The sequence below is a fragment of the Zeus faber genome, assembly GCF_960531495.2.
Source record: "Zeus faber genome assembly, chromosome: 12".
Taxonomy (NCBI): domain Eukaryota; kingdom Metazoa; phylum Chordata; class Actinopteri; order Zeiformes; family Zeidae; genus Zeus; species Zeus faber.
Genome location: NC_137196.1, coordinates 10,575,685 through 10,596,518, shown reverse-complemented (window position 1 = coordinate 10,596,518; position 20,834 = coordinate 10,575,685). Strand labels below are relative to the sequence as shown.

Sequence of the window (20,834 nt, the reverse complement as noted above, 5' to 3'; positions counted from 1 at the left end):
GGGTTCGCACCTAACCGGGCGGCTGACATCCAGACTGCTTCACACCGGTAACCTGCAGAAAGTGGAAGAACTTGTTGGAGCTAAATCATGACGACGTCTTGAGAAACGTTTTCGACAACTGAAGCTGTATTTCTGGCAGGATATGATTCAAGAAAGAAAAAAAAAAAAGTGCATCGTAATCTGTACAGCTGTGTAGTTTTTATCTTGAAAATATACTCTACTGAGGAAACACCGAAATGGAAGATCTCGACGAGGTCACCGCTTTTCTGGGAGACTACGGCCCCTTCCAGATCACCATCCATGTGCTGCTCAGTGCATGTGTCATTCCACACGGATGCATGGGGATGATCATGATTTTTCTCGCCGATACGCCCCAGCATCACTGCAAGCCACCGATCCACTCTGAATGGAATACCAGTGATTTTGGGGCTGACTTTAACGGAAATTGGAGCCAGATCGGCCCCGACAAGTGTTCTCGGTACAGACAGACCCACAACTCTTCTATGGAGAGGTTTGGCAACGGCGCAGAGGGGTGTCTGGATGGATGGGTCTACAGCACGGAGATCTACATCTCAAATATTGTGTCTGAGGTACTTTAAAAATATATATATTTAGCCCATAGTTCACTCACAATATATCACAGTATATTTATAGATTGTTGCATTGAAGTGTATTCGTTTCTGTTTCAAGTGTATTTGCGTGTGGATTATTATTCTTTTTTAATATGTAAGACTAGGTAAATTAAACTGTTAAACCACCGACTATTATTATTTCAGACCCTTAGTGGTCATCATATTGACAAAATATTTTTGGTGTGACGAAGAATAATTGCGATTTCAGTGGGATCTGGTGTGTGACAGTGCCTGGATGGTGCCGTTCACACACTCCATATACTTCTTTGGTGTTTTGGTCGGATCTCTCATCAGTGGCCAGCTCTCTGACAGGTAAGCTGCAATAAAAAAAAGACTGACACAGGTACCATACAGAAATGCTGTTCAATAAAACCTGTGACATATGTCATTTTACAGAGGACCAAATTACTCAAAAGTAAATAAATAAATAAATGGTTGCATTAAAAGTTTTGATTCATTTTATAAAATCTAAATTTTTGTAATCAGATTTTTTTGGGATATTCCATGAAAACATACAAACGGACATTAGCATAAACAATTTTTAATGGCCACACTGCAATACTGCTGAATTGAATTGATGTTTTTATTTAATGTTTTAATTCATAATAAAGCTTTTAGTATTTACAAATCTGCTTTTTCACAGTAATAGGCTGGATTTCCCAATGACACGTTTTCGAAATACGTATTTTTAAACACATATTACCAATGAGCTTTATCATAATAATAGTAGACCTTTTCCAAACGTCATTCAACAAAAGAAGGTGCGGTCTAACGTGCTGTGGTTGTAATGGTAAACTAGCACACTATATAGTACGCCACATTAGTGTTTAGTTAACCACAAATAAGAAAATAAATACTAAACAAAAAAAACATACTGTATCCAGTGAAATATTTTAGTATGCGAACACTGCACACTGCACTGGCAAGCATATCCCACAATGCATTGTGAGGGAAACCTTCCACCACAGATTGAGGGTGGTTACCCTCGAGGCCTTTTTCCCTTTTCTTCACCAGAGGGTGCAGGTGAAACGGCTTCCCTGTCTGTGTCCCATGCGTGCTTTGGCCTGCTACATGGACCGCACCACTCCAATTTGGTTGTCGGGATAACTGTTTGCAACCATCACATTGGCTTATGGGAACGTATCACGACGGCTTATGAGTCGGCAGGTTGGGCTACACCAACCACTCTCCGTGCCCACTCTACTCGAGGCGGGGCAGCTTTGAATGCCCTTTTTAGGGGCGTCAGGGTCCAGGACATTTGTACGGCGCTGTCATGGTCGCCGCCGTCCCCATCGGTCCGTTTCTACCTGCACGACAGTTTCCGCAGGGTCCCTTTTCCAGTCGATGCTCTGCATTGCAGCCGAGCGGACTTTGGGAATATTCTCTTTCACGGGCCGCTCGTTTCTGACGTGTTGCCTTTGTTTAGTGACAAACACTCTCTCTGTGGATACAGTGTGTGTAGAGTTGCTTCCCATTGGCCCTTCAGTGGGGCACGATGGATTGCCAGGGTTGTGCTTAGATTATGTTTACTGCTGGGTTTTGGCTGCTTAAGCCTGCACCCTGCACCGTTACGCACTTGGGCTGTGTTTGGGTCCAGCAGGGAGTAGCGTATCGGGGGTCTCCGCTCCTAGTATAACAATTGGAGCGTAGCCCCTAAGTGGCGGAGCCTCCTGACATAGAACAAGAGTTACTGTAGCTTTGTAACTACAGTTCTCTGAAGGAGGCATAGCCCCTAAGGGTTTTATTACCCACTGGACCCCCCATCAGTCTTGGTGAATTGTTTTCGGAAGAAGAAGGGAGTACTTCCGGGGTTTATATTGGCTATGCTGCTCCATCCTAATTGGCTGAAATTCCATTGCAACTGAAAGGTTTTCATGGAATGTTTCAAAATATAATGGACTTTTCATTACTGATTTAATTATTTGATTTCATTCTGTGTAATTTGCTCCTCCATATTATTTCAATTTGCTATGTGATTAGGGCTGTCGGGATTTGGGAGACTTTTCCCCAAATAAATTCCTGGTGGAGGTTAGACTAAATTCGAAGCATTTAGAGCTCCAGCCAATTGGTTGAGAATCACTTTTCTATGTTTGTAAATGTTGGTAAACACATTATTTCTAACCCTTTCAATGATACATCGATGCATCATTGTGGGGATGGTAGCTCAGGCGGTAGAGCTGGTCGTCTAGTAATCTAAAGGTTGCTGGCTTGATCCCAGGCTCCTCCTGCTAGCATGCTGTAGTGTCCTTGAGCAAGACACTTAACCCCTAATTGCTCCTGATGGCTGCGTCTGTCGGTGTTTGAATAATTGTAAGTCGCTTTGGATAAAAGCGTCTGCTAAATGTAGTGTAATGGCCAAACTGTCATTTTATGAAGCATTTCTCAAATGGTTGACATATTGTGTTGCAGGTTTGGCAGAAAGCCAGTGTTTTTTCTCAGCATGGCCGTACAAATAGTCTTTTCCCTGATACAATCTGCCTCCGTTAATTTGACCATGTTCTGCGTCTTCAACTTTTTGAGAGGATTGGCTGAAATATCCAGTTATATGGCATCATATATACTCGGTAAGAAACTATTTCCATCTGTATCTATGTCTGATGTCATTTCTCCCTCTTCGTTGACCTTCCCCAAGTCCACTTCTGAAGCAATAGCTAACATCACAGACAATCCCAAGGTCAAGAAATTATTTGTCACTTACATACACATACGGTCATACATATATGCAGTGAAATGTCATGACACCCGGTGATGATGCACAATCAGCTCTGTAAGCTCTAAAAATACTAGCTTGCAGAGTTTTAGAGGACTGGCAAAACAATGAGGTCGTAAACAGCAGACAGATACATCCACACTCGCAACAAAGACTTTCAAACTGAACATAGAAGAAACAAGAATGTTGTTGGAGGATTTTTATACACTCGTACAACCGTACGTGCAAAGTCGGCAAAGTACTGGAACTACCAGACAACACAGCTATTTATCAGCATCCTAGGAAGTACAATTGGGGTGTGTTTAAACCTGGACTTCATAGATTCAGTTGTCTCCGCAAGCGCCATAGTCATGATAACATAGGAGACGGAGAATATCAGAAAGGAGAAGGTGTAGATTAGAACGTCCTGAAGAAGGTCCTGGGCTTTAGTAGCGGCTTCTTTTCTTAAGTCATTCTTAACGGCACGTCCTCCCAAATAGGCTGTACATAATTGTCATCAGTTCAGGTTAGGTTACCTAACCAGCAGATAAAAGCAAAAGCTAAGTGCCGACGCGAAAATGAATAACATCCATTCAAAAGTGAATTATCAACTGACTACAAAGTGAATGAGCGCTGGTGACCTTGGTTTGAGATCGGTTTCAGTCAGTTCTGTCTAACTCCTGTCACACAGTTCTACAAAGGGTAACTATTATTTCTGGTCAAAAAGCTCCCATGAGTCATTTTTTTCTTTTTTTGGATCAGGGGCCGAGATCCTTAACAAGCGGACCAGGATCTGCTACAGCCTAGTGGGCCAAGGCTTGTGTTATTCCATCGGACATGCCTGCTTGCCTCTCATGGCGTACTTCATACGAGACTGGAGGATGCTGCTGGTTGCTGTCACCATCCCTGTCTTCCTTTATTTCCCACTGTGGTGGTAAGTTACATGTGCTGTCTGATCATTTGCCACCTTATACGTGCTTGTCGTCCATCATAATGTCGTACAAAATAAATGATAACAAGTTCAGTTTGTGCTTTATCAATGTCGTCACTTCGCAATCCCTTTGGAAAACAGGGTCTGCTGTAGTGTTGGGGAAACACCAGTGGGCAGCACATCGTTGGTCAAGATTTTAGTCTTTCTGAAATACTTATAGCCCCCAAAACCCTCCTCCCTATAACAGTTACTGGTAAGAACTGTTGTTGCTTTGGTGATGGTCATTGTCTCCTAACGTCTCAACATTTAGGGTGATCCCAGAGTCTCCACGTTGGCTTGTGACGATGGGCCGCTTTGAGGAAGCAGAAACAATTCTTCGCAACGCGGCCAAGAGGAACAAGATCGCTGCTCCCGAGGTCCTATTTGGGGCTGACGACTTTCACAAGCTAGTGGTACCAAATTCCAACTGCTAAAGCAATGGCTTTTGTTAAATGTGTTCTGTGCGGCGGCTCTTGTTCAACGCACACAAAGGCACTGTATGGCAGCTGCAGTGCACAGAACGACGCTCCTGACTTTTTTTTTTTCTGTCTATGATTCAGCAAAGTAAAGATGAAGAACAGAAGCAAAATTACACTTTTTTGGACCTGTTCAGGACAGCCAATATGAGGAACATGACGATTGCAAACATCATTCTGTGGTAAAGTCCTCCCTGTCGTCCCTACAAGTTATACTAACTTTTATTTTGAATTGTATGAATACCTTTACTAATCCTTTTACATTAGCAGCTTGTGGTTTGTGGAGGTGGATGTTGAGGTCACCATCCTCTGGGATGGATGAGAGGAGCTTGTCCAGTTCCTCCACACAGCTCCTCAGTCGACCTGGCGGACGATAGATGAGGACAATGTACATTTTAACAGAATCAGTAATAGAAATTGCGTGATTTTCAAAGAAGAAAGGAATAAAGGAATACATTCTTGGAGGTTATCAAACCTGTCCCGTCTCCTCGCCCAGTCGAGCGTAGGGTGGAGATGGCAGCAGGGGTTTACGCGTTCTCTGTGCGATGTCACCTTTATTCCTTGAATGATAATAAGATCCTGTTGTCCTTTCCCCGTCAGGGTGAGCTCTGCCATGATATTCTACGGTCTCTCCATCAACGTCGGCAATATGAGCGTCAACGTCTACATCAGCTGTTTCATTTTCGCGGTCACCGATATCGTTGCGACGTCTGCCATTTGGCTGCTGATCGATCGAATGCCCAGACCCATAATCCTCTTCTGCACTGAGTTATTCTGTGGCATTGTGCTTCTGCTTATCATCGTGATTCCTCCAGGTCCGTGGAGGGGGGGGGGGGGGGTTTAAAATGGACATTTTTAATAAGCACCTAGATACCACACGCTTGTTGCTGTTCTGTTTACTGTTTTTATTTTTATTTTTCTTCAGAAATGCATGTCATAATTCAAGTCTTAGCCATGCTGGGGAAGCTCTGCGTGAGTGCCGCCTACTCCCTCTTGTACTTGTTCTCCATTGAGCTGATTCCAACCGTGGTGCGGAACAGGGGCTTCGGTGTGCTCTCCATGGCCGCACGCATCGGCAGCACCGTTTGTCCCTATGTGGTCTACCTCGGTATGTGGTTCCCTTTTCTCCCGCAAGGGTGAATGGAAAATTTACGTCACTTGTCTGTCCCAGCGAGCGTCGGGTTGGATCCTGGGTTGGATCCTGAGATCAAACGGCCCAAAGGAAGTGGCTCAGGGCATATTCAGTGGTGCTCGATAAACACAAATGTGCACGTACCTGTTAGCGGAAGAACAGACTTTTGAGTTTATTATTTTCTTAGAATACTTGAAAAACAAAGACAACAGTGTCACAATGAATGAAGAACAATTCTATGTTTAATATTTCTGTGGCTATAAGTGATTGTGTTGTGATGCTATTGCTTAACACCATAACAAATCTATTGATTTAATGTCCGTGCAGGGTTCATGGATGATAGGGTTTTGTGATTTTGTGGCTCTTCTGGCTTTGCAAGAATAAACTTGTAGATCATTTGGATATTCACACTGTGGACGGACACTCATATCATTACGGAGTTAGTCACGCCGACATGAGCGTCGCTTACAGCGTAACGTTGCCCATGTTGTAGTAGACACGGGTTCATTAGTTAATGGAGACAGGTAAAACTTGGAAGGGCAGATCTTGAAATGAAACACAGCAAAGTCAATGCAATTTGCTCTCAAGAGGCTTGCACTTTTTAATTAATGAGATTTGGGGGGGGGCTTAGAACTTACCTTAGAACTATTAATGGTTCCTTACCTTGAACTGTTTTTATTATAAGCGTAATAAGAAGATACTATGGAGCCTGAAAACAACATCTCAAAAAGACTACAGCTTATCAGGCAACTCAAACTTAATCTAAAATGAATGTCAACCGAAAGCAGTGCAAATGAAGGATATTGCTTTGATTCAAAACCGACCCTATATAAATCTAAATTAGTTTTACATTTTATCGTCTTGGCGAGATATTGAGAAATTATTCTACAGAGAAAAATGTTGTATCTTGAAAATCTGTGCATCACCAGCATCACATCTATGTGGGGTTACTGGAAATTACTGTTATTTTGTGATTAATGATGACACTGGATATCCCACTTCAACAACATTCCTTTCCCAATGCTCCGTACTCATTTTGGTAGCAGTAGCACACGAGACACCCCAGTGAATGATAGTTTGTAATAGATTTAGCCTCATTCCAACTGTGAGAATTGTAAAACAAAGTCATTTTGAGTACACGTGATTTGTGTAATTTATTCTCTTGTTCGCTGCAGGGCTTTACAGCAAGTTGCTTCCTTACATTATATTTGGAATCATCAGCATTCTGGCTGCTGCTGTGAGTATGACCATGCCTGACACCCGGCACTCCAAATTCCCTGACAACATCAGCCAGGTTCAACCAATCAGATGGTGTGTATACTGTGTCTCTCCGTTTGTTTGTGTATATTCATCTGATGGAAAACTGAAAGCTTGTCTCTGTCTTTGTGTTCCGTTTCTGGATACGTTGTTAACTAAACAATTTTGCCCCATTTTCTTTGTTATAGTTTCTGCTCAAGAAAGAAGTTGTTGCAACCAGATGACGAATGACAACCATACGTGTCATTTCCCACACAAATGTGATTTTTTTTTTTTTTTTTTTACTAAATATGATTACAGGGTACCACTGTGAGGCTTTGCTGAAGAGTGCTAGTCAGCTGGTTGGACTACTAATGACAAATTGACTTATTTTAAGTCGCTTTGGATGGAAGCGTCCGCTAAATGGCGTAACGTAATGCACATATACAATGGGGAAAACAAAGATTAACCAGAGGACATAAAACACATCGGACGCAAGATGAAACGTAAGGCAGATGGGTAAAACCATAAAGCAAGATAAAACCCATAAAATAGCCATGGGCCGAAGATAAAACACATGTTCCCATATAGGGACGCTCTCTGACAAAGTCCTGTAGACCAAATCAAAGTGTTTCACGTGTACTTTAAAACAACGCCACACAGGCAAGCTGACCTCGATGCCATTGCACATTTAATTACGCCTGCCAAACTGTTCTGAACAGTTGAGGTGTTTAGGAGGTGGACGGCCTCAGTGGCGTAACAAGGTGGGCCCTGGAAAAAAATTATATTGGTTGGACCATCCCCACACGCACATGCACACCCTGCTCTCCGCAATCTGCCGGGGTCGGGGGGGGGGGGGGTGTCCTTTACGCACAGTGCTTTTTGTTTGCCTTGTTCAATACGTAACGCACACAGTTTTTATTTTTATTTTGAGGAACGGGGGAAGGGGACGCACAGCGGAGCGCATCGTTGGCGCGCCGATGGGATGGGCCCCTCGCAGCCACTGGGGGCCCCTAACGGCCCCTAGCGGCCACTGGTCCCCGGTGCAGCTGCACGGGCTGCACCGGCGGTAGTTACGCCACTGGACTGGCTCAATAATATATCCGCTGTTTGAGAGCAGAGATGTTAATGCTTCCAAGTTCAGGGTGGGGAATTAAAAAAAAAGGTGATCAATCAGGTAAGACGGGTTTGTTTGAATTTGAAAACAATTTGTTCGAGTCGCGTTTTCACCAATACCCAGTTCACACTTATAAATACGAAACTTGAGTTATTTGATTTTTCTTTTGTTTATTCTCAAGGTAAAACTTCCATAGTCATACTTACGTGTTTGTTCTGCAGTTTTCTCACGAGGCCATGACTGTGGGCCAAAGCACGATGTCGGGGGAAACAAACATCTTTGTTGATCTGTGCATATCAAATACATAAGCTGTGGAATCAGCGTAGATGGACCAACATCACTTACATGGCCAGCATGTGTAGGGGCCTCCACTTATTTCATCTTGACACAACTGAAGGAAATGAATGGCATTTATGTTGATTTTGCCAATCAAGCATAAAAACAAAACGAACAGAAGTGTGCATTCACTGCATCACAGTAAGCCTGGGACTTGTGCTGTTCTCGTTCTTTATGTCGCTGCATGTTGTTCGATAATCATACAACACCCGCGATACACATTAAAGAATCGTGGATTCATATATGATTGTATCATTCATTTAATGGGTCTGTAATCACCACCCCCCTCTTGCTACTTCACAAACGCGGTCATGGCTTTTAAAATAATAACGTGAAGTGTGTGTGTGTGTGTGTGTGCGTGTGTGATTGTGTGTGTGCTTAAAGAATTATTTGATGTTGTAATTCACAAATATATACATTAAATAAAAAATATGAACAAAAAATGAATATACGTGTCCATCCATAAATCGGTATTAACATTTTTAAATGGAAAAAAAAAAAAAAAGAACAACTCGTTCTTTCACGACATTCGTTTCTTTTAAGACGAGGCAAAGCTACACCGGAAGTACCCAAAGCAGTACTTCCGGTCGCGGTACTCCGGTTCTCCACTAGTCGGTGCTGGTTCCCCCGATCCTGTGCATGAGATTTATGCTGCATTTCGCTAGCACTCGGAAATCTGCAATACCGAAGCGGTAGTCCCGGTGTTCTCAGCTAAATGTGTGCAAATGACATTGTTCGAGAAAATATAACCCCCCCCCTCCGCTGTGAACATGTTGTTCGGCAACTTGTGAATTCAAAATTGTCAATCGTCTTTCCGGGAGCTACAATGATACGGATTCGATCCGGAACTCCGACTTGGGGTCGCGACTTTAAATGCCCGTCCCTTCGCATTTCGGTTTCCCGAGGAGGAGGTTGGATTTCTCCGAGTTCCGACCCCAAAGAAACGCGGCATAACTGTCTACAGAACCGCACACCTGCCAATAGGAATATACAATGGAGGATTAGACCGTGTTGGTTTAAATCATTTTATTCACAGAAAACAAGACTCAAAGGCGCCATAGTTTATGGAAACGCGCACTTTCTTGGTGTCAAGCTGAACGCTGTAGTCGGAGCTATCATGCAACAGCTAGCTAGCAGATGATGTCAGCTAACAGCAGTGGTGAGCTGATGGCTTTGGTTCAGTAGTAATCTTTGTACTGTACATGTGTGAGCTTTTCCAATCAAACCTAATCTTACTTTGACATTTTGCAATTCGTGTCGTGTAGTAGAGCTTGTAGAGTTTAAAGTATTACATTTGACGTCACAACTTTGTCATCATTGTTTTATTCGCCTGCCTAATTGCATTCCTAAAGGTCCTACCTAGACCCCCGACCCCAAACGTGGTTGTCTATAATGCACACAGATTAGTAACTAGCAAGAATGCTAAATATTAAATGTAATCATTTCAACTCAGATAGATAAGGGTAAATAAATGAAATGATTACAGTGGTGATAATAAATACAATTGTTAAATATGAATCTAATTCATCCTTGCTTGCTTTCCAGGTCTCATAAACTGTCAAAGGGTGCCTGTGTCTGCTCTTACACTGACTCTAGATTGACACCATGCGGCGCAATTCATCTTCTGATCACACCCATCCTGAGAGATAAGTCAGGAAAGTACCTGCCCTGTAATACAAGACATACAAAAATAAACCACATTGATTAAGACTGGGTGAAAAATAACGGCTCAACTCAAGACTGGACGTCATCTGAGAGAAATATGGCTCCCAAAAAAAGACCAGGGCCCTTAAACATTGCTCCGGCTGGTGATGGATTATCTACATCTTCCAATATTGATGTGGCTTCTGAGTAAGTCGTTGTGCTTGGCCGACATAGGTCTCTCTCAAAATTCAATCTTGGTTTCTCAATTAAGGCCACTCAACCGCAGAGCTGAATGATTATTTTCTTTCTATCAATTTCATTTCCTCAGGGCCAATTTAGAGGCGCTGCAGAAGAAACTGGAAGAATTGGATCTGGATGAACAGCAGAAGAAAAGGTTGGAGGCTTTCCTCACCCTGAAGGCCAAAGTGGGCGAGTTAAAAGAGGATGACTTCTATAGAATCTGTGAGCTTGGTGCTGGAAATGGAGGTGTGGTTAACAAGGTCTGCCACAAACCATCGGGCCTCATCATGGCCAGGAAGGTAAACCGCTGATAATTTGATTATTGATTGACATAAATTGGTAAAATTGTCACAATCTTGAAATCCTCTGGTCGGGTCTTAGTAATAGGAATCTTTCTTGGATAGGAAAGATGCTAATATGTTTATTTGCTAAAGGAGAAATGGAGAAAAGTAAAAGGGCGAAACAAAGCAACACTATATTCCAGTCGATATATATATATTTTTTCTTCTGGACTCAACTTTTAGTATGGTGGCCCCCCTAATGAATATCCTGGAAAGATTGACACAAGGCCAAGTGGACCAAAATGTCATTTTTGCACTGTCGTTGCAAGACAGGATCAGGGCCATTTTAACCCACAGCGATACTCTTCCTTGCATCCGCTCAGCTAATCCATCTGGAGATCAAACCGGCCATCAGGAACCAGATTATCCGGGAACTGCAGGTGCTGCACGAGTGCAACTCCCCCTACATAGTGGGATTCTACGGAGCCTTCTACAGCGACGGGGAGATCAGCGTTTGCATGGAGCACATGGTGAGACAAAGTCGTTGTTTTTTTATCACATGAGCGTTGGAAAAAGTAAAAGAAAATATATAATATTAAAGATAATGGGATTTTGTTTCTGACCCTCTCCCACAGTGAGCTCCAGGCAAGCCCAATCAGAAATCAAAACCCCATTAAGACAATACACTTTAATGTGGTTTCCGTCTAAATACTATATTTTCATTAAGCAGTTCAGTGTATGCCTGGTCTTTAGCCAGAGTCTCCTTTAACGAATCCAAATTATCCACTGGCGTATTTGAAAGGTCACACAGGAAGTTGACCCAGATGCAGAAGCTGTTAGTTTTACGCAAATGAAGCTGCTGGAGTGTGACATGGTGCATTGTGTTGGGTGTTTGAGGCGGATGCTCACACGAAAGGTGTTTCATATGAAAGTGTTTCATATTGAAATACAACTTAAAACCAGGCCTGTACAATTCCAGGTTTTGGGGAAAATACATGCTGTTACATCAAATCACAGTAGTACATTTTGATCAATAATTTACATTTATCGGCTTTTCATTCATGATGATTTATCAAGTAAATATTGGTGCTACAGGTCAACAGACAGTATTTAACTTTTTTGTAATTTATGATAAATGCAACATCAAAATCTGCACGGTGGGAGTATTTCACTCTCAAGGGTGAGCTTCTAAAGATGGAATGCAAAATATGCAAGCAGTGGTGTGCTTATCATAGTTAAACGTTGAAGAACTACAGCCAACTTACTGTACGCAAGTAAGTTGATGAAATAGTTATCAAATAGCTATCCCCATCATAGTGTGAAGCACACAAAATTAATTGAAATGTAGCCTTCATAAGTTTAAACTTTTTTTTTAAGGCCAGTATTTTGCTGTAATCTGTTCAAGAGGCAATTCCTGCTCATGGTCACACATTTCATGCAGAAGTGCCGTTTGGCAACTATGAAAAGGCCTTTGTAATTTTCAAGGCCTCATCTGAAACACTAAAGGGCGGAATGGCCGAGTCTGAATGTCGTTTATGGTAGTTAGGGAAAGGAAGGGAGCTTGTGAAATTATTTTTTGACCTCTGACTCCCTCTTGTGTTGTGTTTTTTGGTTGAACACGAATTAGCTGTGGACCTGCTCCGTGTAACACTTCTTGTCCTGTCCTCCCCTTGTGTGCTCTGCAGGACGGCGGCTCTCTGGACCAGGTGTTGAAGGAGGCAAGGATGATCCCAGAGGAGATCCTGGGGAAAGTCAGCATCGCTGTAAGTAGTGTTGCAAGAACATATTTGTTTGGAGTAAATATTTGTTAAAGTGGGTTTTTTTGTTTGTTTTGTTTTTGGTATTTTTATACCCTCTTGCTTAACAGGTTCTGAGAGGTCTCGCCTACCTACGTGAAAAGCACCAGATCATGCACCGAGGTAGAGTGATAAACCAGATGAATTCATGATTATGTGGCAGCCAAAAGTGTTAATAGTGTTATCACACCTGGGGGACGAGGATGAAAATAGAAATCACAATAATTAACTCTTGATCTTTAAAAAGGGGGGAAAAAAAAGTAACAGCCTTGACAATACGAGATTGGAAATCAGACCGATCCATTTCATTCAGACTCACGTCCTCTAACCCCTTTGTTTATGACATTCTCAGAGGATAAAGAAAAAAAAAAATCTTGTAGCTAGACATGTTGCTTAAAGCAGCGCTATGTACATTTTTGATTTGGTGCCCCCACAGTTTCTGAGTGCAATTGCACTTTTACACCACTGTTGCAAAACTCGGTCCGGTTTCCGTAAATTAATTTTACCGGACAACATTTGAACATTATTGGTCACGTTACAATAACAGTCTGTTACAAATGCAAATGTACGGGTGCCAGACGCACCACTGGCCCGTCTTTTCCGTGCCGTTGGGGAGGTGGAGCAGCTACTATACATTTTCTTATGAGCATTATTACCGGACATTTTGACCGGAAAGTTTATAATTTATCGTTTTTTTTTATAAATTTTACCAGGAAAAAAATGTAAATTACACCAGCCAAACATCAAAGACGTGACATAGTGCCATAAATCGTAAGGCACTTTTCTCCCGGTTTCATATCCGTTCACTAAAGTTACGTCGTGCAATAACAGGCGTTGGGTGGGAATGGAAGAGGTGCGGTTCTCCATAATACAGTGTACCATGAAAATGATTTGTAAGCTGTTATTTTAAGGCAAAAAAGTTACATAGTGTTGCTTTAAATGGGACCTATTGTGCAAAACTCACTTTCTCGGTGCCTGTGCACATACATTTGGGTCTCTTGACGGGCCTTCTAACACACAGACAACTCAGTCGAGTCGAGTGGAGTAGAGTGGTATTTTCCACAAAAAAAACCCCTTCAAAAACATGTTTTGGGGACCTCAGAGAACTATATGAACTTGTGTAAACAGGAGCAAAATAGGTCCACTTTAAGAAGTTGCTTAAGTAACATTTTTGTGATTGGCTTTCTATGCAGACTGCTGTACCATAAACCCCAACCTGCAATAGGTTAGATATATGGAGCTTATAGTTCATTTGTTCACAGGATTTGTCTGCATTCATATTATCTTCAGACTTTCTACTGGTGCTTTTGTTGCCAAACTTTGTTGGTGTATGATGTTGAAATATTCGCAAAATGTTTTTGCGCTTAGCCAGCTCAGACATACTTATTCATAACTGTGAGAAAGCTACACTCAAAGAGTGTGTGTGTGTGTGTGTGTGTGTGTGTGTGTGTGTGTGTGTGTGTGTGTGTGTGTGTGTGTGTGTGTGTGTGTGTGTGTGTGTGTGTGTGTGTGTGTGTGTAAGTAATATTTCATCATACTAGAAAATACATTTTTTCTATCAATCGTTGCTTAGACGTGAAGCCCTCCAACATCCTGGTGAACTCTCGTGGGGAGATCAAGCTGTGTGACTTTGGAGTCAGCGGGCAGCTAATAGACTCCATGGCCAATTCTTTTGTGGGGACAAGATCTTACATGTCGGTATGTTGGACGTCTCTACACCTACAGATTTTAAATTGATGTCCTGGTAATCCTTCTGCACTGTGGGTCAATATGAGTGTGCGTGATGCCCAGTCAGTTGACTGAGATTCTTCAAGTCGAGCAATTATTTATTTATTTATTTACTTTTTTTATTATTATTTTTCAGTCAGTGGGCATTATAATAACAGAATGAAACAGATAGAAGCTTACAAAATGCACAGGGATAACATTTCAATGGGCGAATTATAAATAAGGGGAACATTAATTATATTTTAATGTGTGAATCGTCCGGACACGGACACAAACATGGCTCTTCGTGTGCCCTGATCGCCGTGCCCCATTCCTCCAAATGAAACAGCTAAAAACAGTGTGGAGACAGGGCACAGAAGAACAGGGCACGGCTGGTAGACTTATTAAGATTATTTCCTGTGCGTAACGCATGCAGAGGTGGTGGTCGGGGAGAGAGTCACGGAGAAAGTATCACCATTACGTACGGTTTCCTTCCATCTCGTTCCATAAGGAGACTTAAAATAACCTACATCTAAAATTAAAACGCACTCTCCCGGCACGCCGTTCACAGGCAGTTCACTCGCTGGCATGCGCATCGTCTGTACCGTCAGAGAGGGAGACATGCGCGAGGGATGGCGCCCGAGGTGGCCGACTATATTGCCTATTGGGAGAGCCGAGCCAGCCGAGCCGGCCCCGCCGGGAATATGGGCGAATATTCACATTGAACAGCTGAATTCGATTCGATTTACAAAATTCTGAGTCGGGTACAGCCCAGACCACACACGACTTTGCTGTCATTATTGCTCATCTTGGGAGCAATAAGCAATATTGATGAGCAATAAACATCTTGAATTTGTGTTAATGCCTTTGTGTTATTTCCTGTCTGTTCTGTAGCCCGAGAGACTGCAGGGAACTCACTATTCTGTCCAATCGGACGTGTGGAGTATGGGCTTGTCCCTGGTGGAGCTGTCCATCGGCCGCTACCCAATCCCTCCGCCAGACACCAAGGAGCTGGAGGCCATATTTAGACGACCCATCTTGGACGGCGACGGGGGAGAAATGCCCAGCACTTCACCCCGGCCCAGAACTCCAGGACGGCCGGTCGGCGGTGTGTTCTCAGGCTTGCACAAACACACAAATTCTCTTAACTATGTCTGTTCATGCCTCGTCATAACCCTGCATGGCTGATGTGTCCTCCCCTGGCCTATTCCTCAGCTCATGGACCTGTCATGGCTATTTTTGAGCTGTTGGACTACATAGTCAATGAGGTAAGAGAGAAATTCTATGAAATACAATGAATAATACCAATCATACCACCTAGAAAAAGCAAGAATTCATGGCAATTCTCTTCTTCCACCCGTCAATGGCCTTAGAACAAATGGAGAACTTTCTCTTCCGTCTGTACCATGAACACATTATCTAACAGTTTCCTCTGCATTTTAGCCCCCTCCCAAACTACCGCATGGAGTATTTACCTCTGACTTCCAGGATTTTGTGACTAATTGGTGAGTCACTCTCTGCATGGGACCGTTGGTACATGTGGTTACTTACTAATTACTTATTATTGTTGTGAACTCACTTTTTTTAGTGCTTGTGCACGTTCATTTGGGTCTCTGGTGAGCCTTCTAATACACAAACTGTGAAATAACACAATGCAGTCAGTTATGTGAGTTGTTAGTTCAGAAGACGTCTTGAAACGAGCCCTTCAGCTTTGCTGCCCTAATATAGACCGATCAGCCACAACATTAAAACCACAACTAATGACCACTAATTGTGTAGTTCCCCCTCGTGCCGCCAAATCAGCTCTGACCCGTCGAGGCATGGACTCCACAAGACCTCTGAAGGTGTTCTGTTGTATCCCGCATCAAGACGTTTGTAGCAGAACCTTTAAGTCCTGTAAGTTGTGAGGTGGGGCCTCCATGGATCTGACTTGTTCTTCCAGCACATCCCGCAGATGCTTGATGGGATCGGACCCTCGAAGAAAACATGATTCATCAGACCAGGCCACCTTCTTCCATTGCTCCATGGTCGAGTTCTGACGCTCACGTGACCATTGTAGGCACTTTCGGCGGTGGACAGAGGTCAGCATGGGCACTCTGACCGGTCCATGGCTACAGTAGCTCTTCTCTGGGATTGGACCGGGTGGGCTAGACTTCGCTCCCCACGTTCATTAATCACCCATGGGCAGCCGTGACCCTGTCGCCGGTTCACCGGTTGTCCTTCTTTGGACCACTTTTGGTAGGTACTAACCACTGCCTACCGTGAACACCCCACAAGACCTGCTGTTTTGGAGATGCTCTGACCCAGTCGTCTAGCCATCACAATTTGGCCCTTGTCGAAGTGGCTCAGATCCTTACGCTTGCCCATTTTTCCTGCTTCCAACACATCAACTTCAAGAACTGACTGTTGACTTGCTGCCTAATATATCCCACCCCTTGACAGGTGCCATTGTATGAGCAATGTTATTCACTTCACCTGTCAGTGACTTTTATATTGTGGCTGATCGGTGTATGTGATTTCAGTAATATAGTGTACGTCACTTCAGTAGAATTAGAACCGCCCCCCACCTGAGTTACTCCACCTACAGTTGGAGTGCGACCAGACCCGCTAGTATCAAAGTATCAAATCAAAGTATGGGAACTGCTCTGTTGTTGGCTGCAGAGACCACCACAAATCTTTTAAAGGAAGAGGAATTAATACCAACTGCCTGTGACTAAACTAAAGTGTGTGTGTGTGTGTGTGTGTGTGTGTGTGTGTGTGTGTGTGTGTGTGTGTGTGTGTGTGTGTGTGTGTGTGTGTGTGTGTGTGTGTGTGTGTGTGTGTGTGTGTGACTTATTTCTCGCCTCAAACTTGTTCAGAAACAGATTTTGGTGGACTGATGAGGTGAAATCAGTGAAAGGTTACTGAGTAAATAAAACGGAGCCCCGAATAAAGCTTAAACCCCATTGGCTCACAGAACCAGGAACTTGTGCTCAAACCCCATTGACTAACAGAACTCGAGGCCTCGAGAGGGTGGCCACTCCCACTTAAACAGAGCGTCAGGAACAACGTGGATTTAGAGGCCGGTTTAGAATGGCTAGAATGCACAATTTGAGTGGTATTTTCATCTGTCCTCTTTAATACTCTAACACTCATTGTGTGTGAGTGTGTTTACATGCACACCATACTCAGAATTACTAGGATTAATCAGGTTTTTGCTTTTACACATGTAGCATTAGCGCTATTCAGCATTTTACTTTTGAGTCGGTTCTGTCTCAATGGTGCAGGTTTTCTGCATTATGGACAAAATGTAGAATCAATAAGTCGGAGCCCTCTTTAATATTCTAGCGCTTTACGGTTGCAGAACACAAGTGCTCGCCTTCGTCCCATTTTGTCCAAAAGCTGGGGATTGGACGTGGGCAAATTTGGAAAGCCGAAAGAGACCCGATGAAGTGTTTAAATGACAAGAGGCAGAGCAAAAACACTAGCCGTGTTGGAAGAGGAATCACTTTGATTGAACCGCGTGGGGAAACTTGTCATTTGCATTTGACCCATTCGATCACTATTTATGGGCAGTGGGTAGCCATAGCATTGCTCCGGGGACCAACTCCAGTTGTAGAGCCGTTGCCTTGGTCAAGGGTGTTGGCAGAAGTGTCTCACCAGAACCCTGATATTCATTTCTTTAGGTTGGGAGGAAATTCAAGTGAACATCGGAAGATTAGATGTATTATAACCCTTTTTCAGGCTTATCAACAACTTTATTTTCCCCAAGAGGTCTTCAGGAATGTCTTCAGACCATGGCATGCTGTGCCTCTAGAACCAGTGTAGACAACTTAAAGCCTACTACTCTCACCACTCTAACATCTAACATCTGGCCCAAACTATACCTGCATGTTTAACTCGTGCCCGAAACACCAACAAATGAAATGAGAATGTGTCACTCTTGCCTCTTAAGTTTCCTTCTATTCAGCTCCACAACCCATGGAAAGCTTTACGTTTTCGTCCATTGTGCTTATGTGTTTTCCACAGTCTCATCAAAAACCCCGCCGACAGAGCTGATCTGAAAATGCTGATGGTGAGTGTTTGGTTCACGGTTCCTTGTTTTGAACTAAAAAAAATCCACTGGTTTACTTTTGGGGTCACAGTATTACTATTTACATTATAGCGAAATCTAGACACCAGAAATGGATTTCTTGAGAACAATCAATAAGGGGCCTCGGATTCCTAATGTCACCCTTCAAATCTGCTTCCCTGTTTCTTCAGTATGAAGCACGCTTATCTCGCAGAGCTGTTATTCCACTCCCAGAGGATTGTGCATGCGCTGTCAATGCATAATTGTTCAATTAATTCATTTTGGCAGATAGTCTGTTCAGATCAAATAACAGTTGGGTGTAAAAGCCTCAAAGAAAAAATGTGATCATTGAAAACCTGTGGCATTCCCCCTGGTTTTGTTATTCAAATCGACGTAAAAAAAAAAAAAAAAAAATCCAGACTTGCTTTTATGATTCATCGATTATGCCAGGGAAATGAATTTAATCGTTAATAAATTTAATCCAGCATGGTTGGAAGGTGTGTGTGTGTGTGTGTGTGTGTGTGTGTGTGTGTGTGTGTGTGTGTGTGTGTGTGTGTGTGTGTGTGTGTGTGTGTGTGTGTGTGTGTGTGTGTGTGACACAATGAGATTACAATGATATTTAATTAATAAAGATCACATTGAAGATTGATTAGATTTGTTTTGTGTGACATTGTTGAAAATGAAAAAAAGAACGCTTAAAAAGTCCTTGGATTTCATTGTGTAATGTCATAATGAACCCTATTTATCAGACTTGTGGTTTTCTTTGTCCGAGTTTGTCTCGATTTAACCCTGATTTTTGTTTTCTTCTTTTTGCAGAACCATACGTTTATTAAGCGGTCGGAGGTGGAGGAGGTGGACTTTGCCGGCTGGCTCTGTAAAACAATGGGACTCCACCAACCCAGTACTCCCACACACACTACAGACTAAACACACACACACACACACACACACACACACACACACACACACACACACACACACACACACACACACACACACACACACACACACACACACACACACACACACACACACACACACACACACACACAGAGCGCGTGCACTTCGAGACCGACAGACAAGCTGCCGCACTCGTCGTCAACCACTCCTGTCCCGGGGTGACCCTCTGAAACCTCCGTTTGCATAATCAATCCATCATCCAGCCACATTCAAAGCAATTGAATCGCTTATTTGCGGGGAAGCACTTGAATATTTCTACTCACAAATGCTAATTTTGAAAGAAGCGCGGGTCAGGTTTGTACCGGATGCTCTCGAAAGTCATAAGGCTAAACACCGCCACGCTCAGAAGGGATACAAACTGTTTTTCCACTGCTGTTGTCAATCAAAACGAGACATTTCAATAATATATACACATATGACAACCTAGTTTTGTATTTGTTCTTTAGATGTATTAGTTTCCCTGTTTTTGGCATGACAACTGGGTTAGGGTTGACCTTACCCTCTGCCGCTGACCTTTTCAAAGTGCAACCAACGATATATAGAAAAAGCCGAAAGAAAGGAGAAACATACTGTGTGTCTCCGAGGTCCCAGAAATCGACCACAGAACATTAAACTCTTACCACAATGTTGTGTTTAAAAAAAAAAAAAGAAAGAAAAAAGTGCTTCATTGTCTTTTATTTTCACGCTCTCCGCTCCCATGACAGCGTTACCTACGGGATCGCTGATCGTGTGGCACCGACGCCGGGACACTTCACGTCACGTCTTGCCGGCTTCACGGGAAGAGGTGGCATGACAATCCATTATCCCCATAACGGTTAGCACAGCTGTATATGGCTATGTACAGTGAATAACTGGTTTCATCTTTTACGCGAATAAGATATGCAAAGCGTTTCTTAATGTCGGAAGGAGCGTCGACGACCGACTCAAGAGGTTGCAGTGAGGGAGGCGGTGAAATCTGGGAATGTTGTCTTTTTGGCTTTTGTCCTTATGTCGGGTTGCTGCTGAGCGCTGCTAAGTTTTGATTTAAATTGCATCAATGAGGCTACATTTTCCTTGTTGTTTGGTCTGGTATCTTTTAGGACTGAGGCAGTAGTACGCTTATTTGACATTACTGTGGACCTTGGCTGCAAGTGGGGCTCTTCTTTTTGTTCTTTTATTTCCATTTCTCAATGACATTCTAAGGAAATAAGCAGTTTGTGATAGTGGCTTTGTCACCGTAAAGGCACAATTGTCAATAAATTGGTGTTTTCTTTCGCTCTTTTTGACATGTGACCATGATCTCTTCATTCTCAAGTCGTATTCTGTGTTTAGTACACTCATCACACCACTAGGGGGTAGTAGATTAGGCTACACAGCAAAAACAAAAAAAACAACAATTTTTGTCTTTACATCAGATTTGCCACCGTACCGTGCTATGAATAGGAAAAAACTATTTAAAAATATATTGCACAGAACATGTTGTTTGCCGTGCATCCGTTGTAGTGTTGTGGTAACGAAACCAAATCACCTCTTCCCCAAAAAAAAAAAAAAAACTGAAACGCGCCCCTCCCATTCGATGTGAAGGTTA

General features: G+C 43.0%; 2 protein-coding genes across 3 annotated transcripts; both read left to right on the top strand.

The window, feature by feature from the left end:
- Positions 1–236: 236 nt before the first annotated feature.
- On the top strand, positions 237–7,808 carry LOC307238339 (solute carrier family 22 member 4-like; the record flags this gene model as incomplete). The annotated part of the gene is made up of 10 exons (XM_080011271.1): positions 237–590; positions 841–944; positions 3,042–3,196; positions 4,084–4,255; positions 4,563–4,704; positions 4,852–4,949; positions 5,368–5,582; positions 5,693–5,875; positions 7,075–7,210; positions 7,345–7,808. The coding sequence occupies 10 exons, from the start codon at positions 237–239 to the stop codon at positions 7,385–7,387; spliced, it is 1,602 nt and encodes a 533-aa protein (XP_079867397.1). The 3' UTR covers positions 7,388–7,808.
- A 1,722-nt stretch (positions 7,809–9,530) lies between these two features.
- On the top strand, positions 9,531–20,532 carry map2k2b (mitogen-activated protein kinase kinase 2b). 2 transcript variants are annotated; one of them, XM_080010700.1, is made up of 12 exons: positions 9,531–9,747; positions 10,134–10,439; positions 10,561–10,771; positions 11,137–11,283; positions 12,439–12,516; positions 12,621–12,672; positions 14,123–14,247; positions 15,151–15,364; positions 15,472–15,524; positions 15,700–15,761; positions 18,265–18,310; positions 19,124–20,532. In XM_080010700.1, exons 2-12 carry the CDS (start codon positions 10,351–10,353, stop codon positions 19,232–19,234), a joined length of 1,188 nt encoding a protein of 395 aa, XP_079866826.1. In that variant the 5' UTR covers positions 9,531–9,747; positions 10,134–10,350; the 3' UTR covers positions 19,235–20,532. The 2 variants fall into 2 exon arrangements, with proteins under 2 accessions (XP_079866826.1, XP_079866827.1); XM_080010701.1 differs by lacking the exon at positions 15,700–15,761.
- The last annotated feature ends 302 nt before the right edge of the window (positions 20,533–20,834 follow it).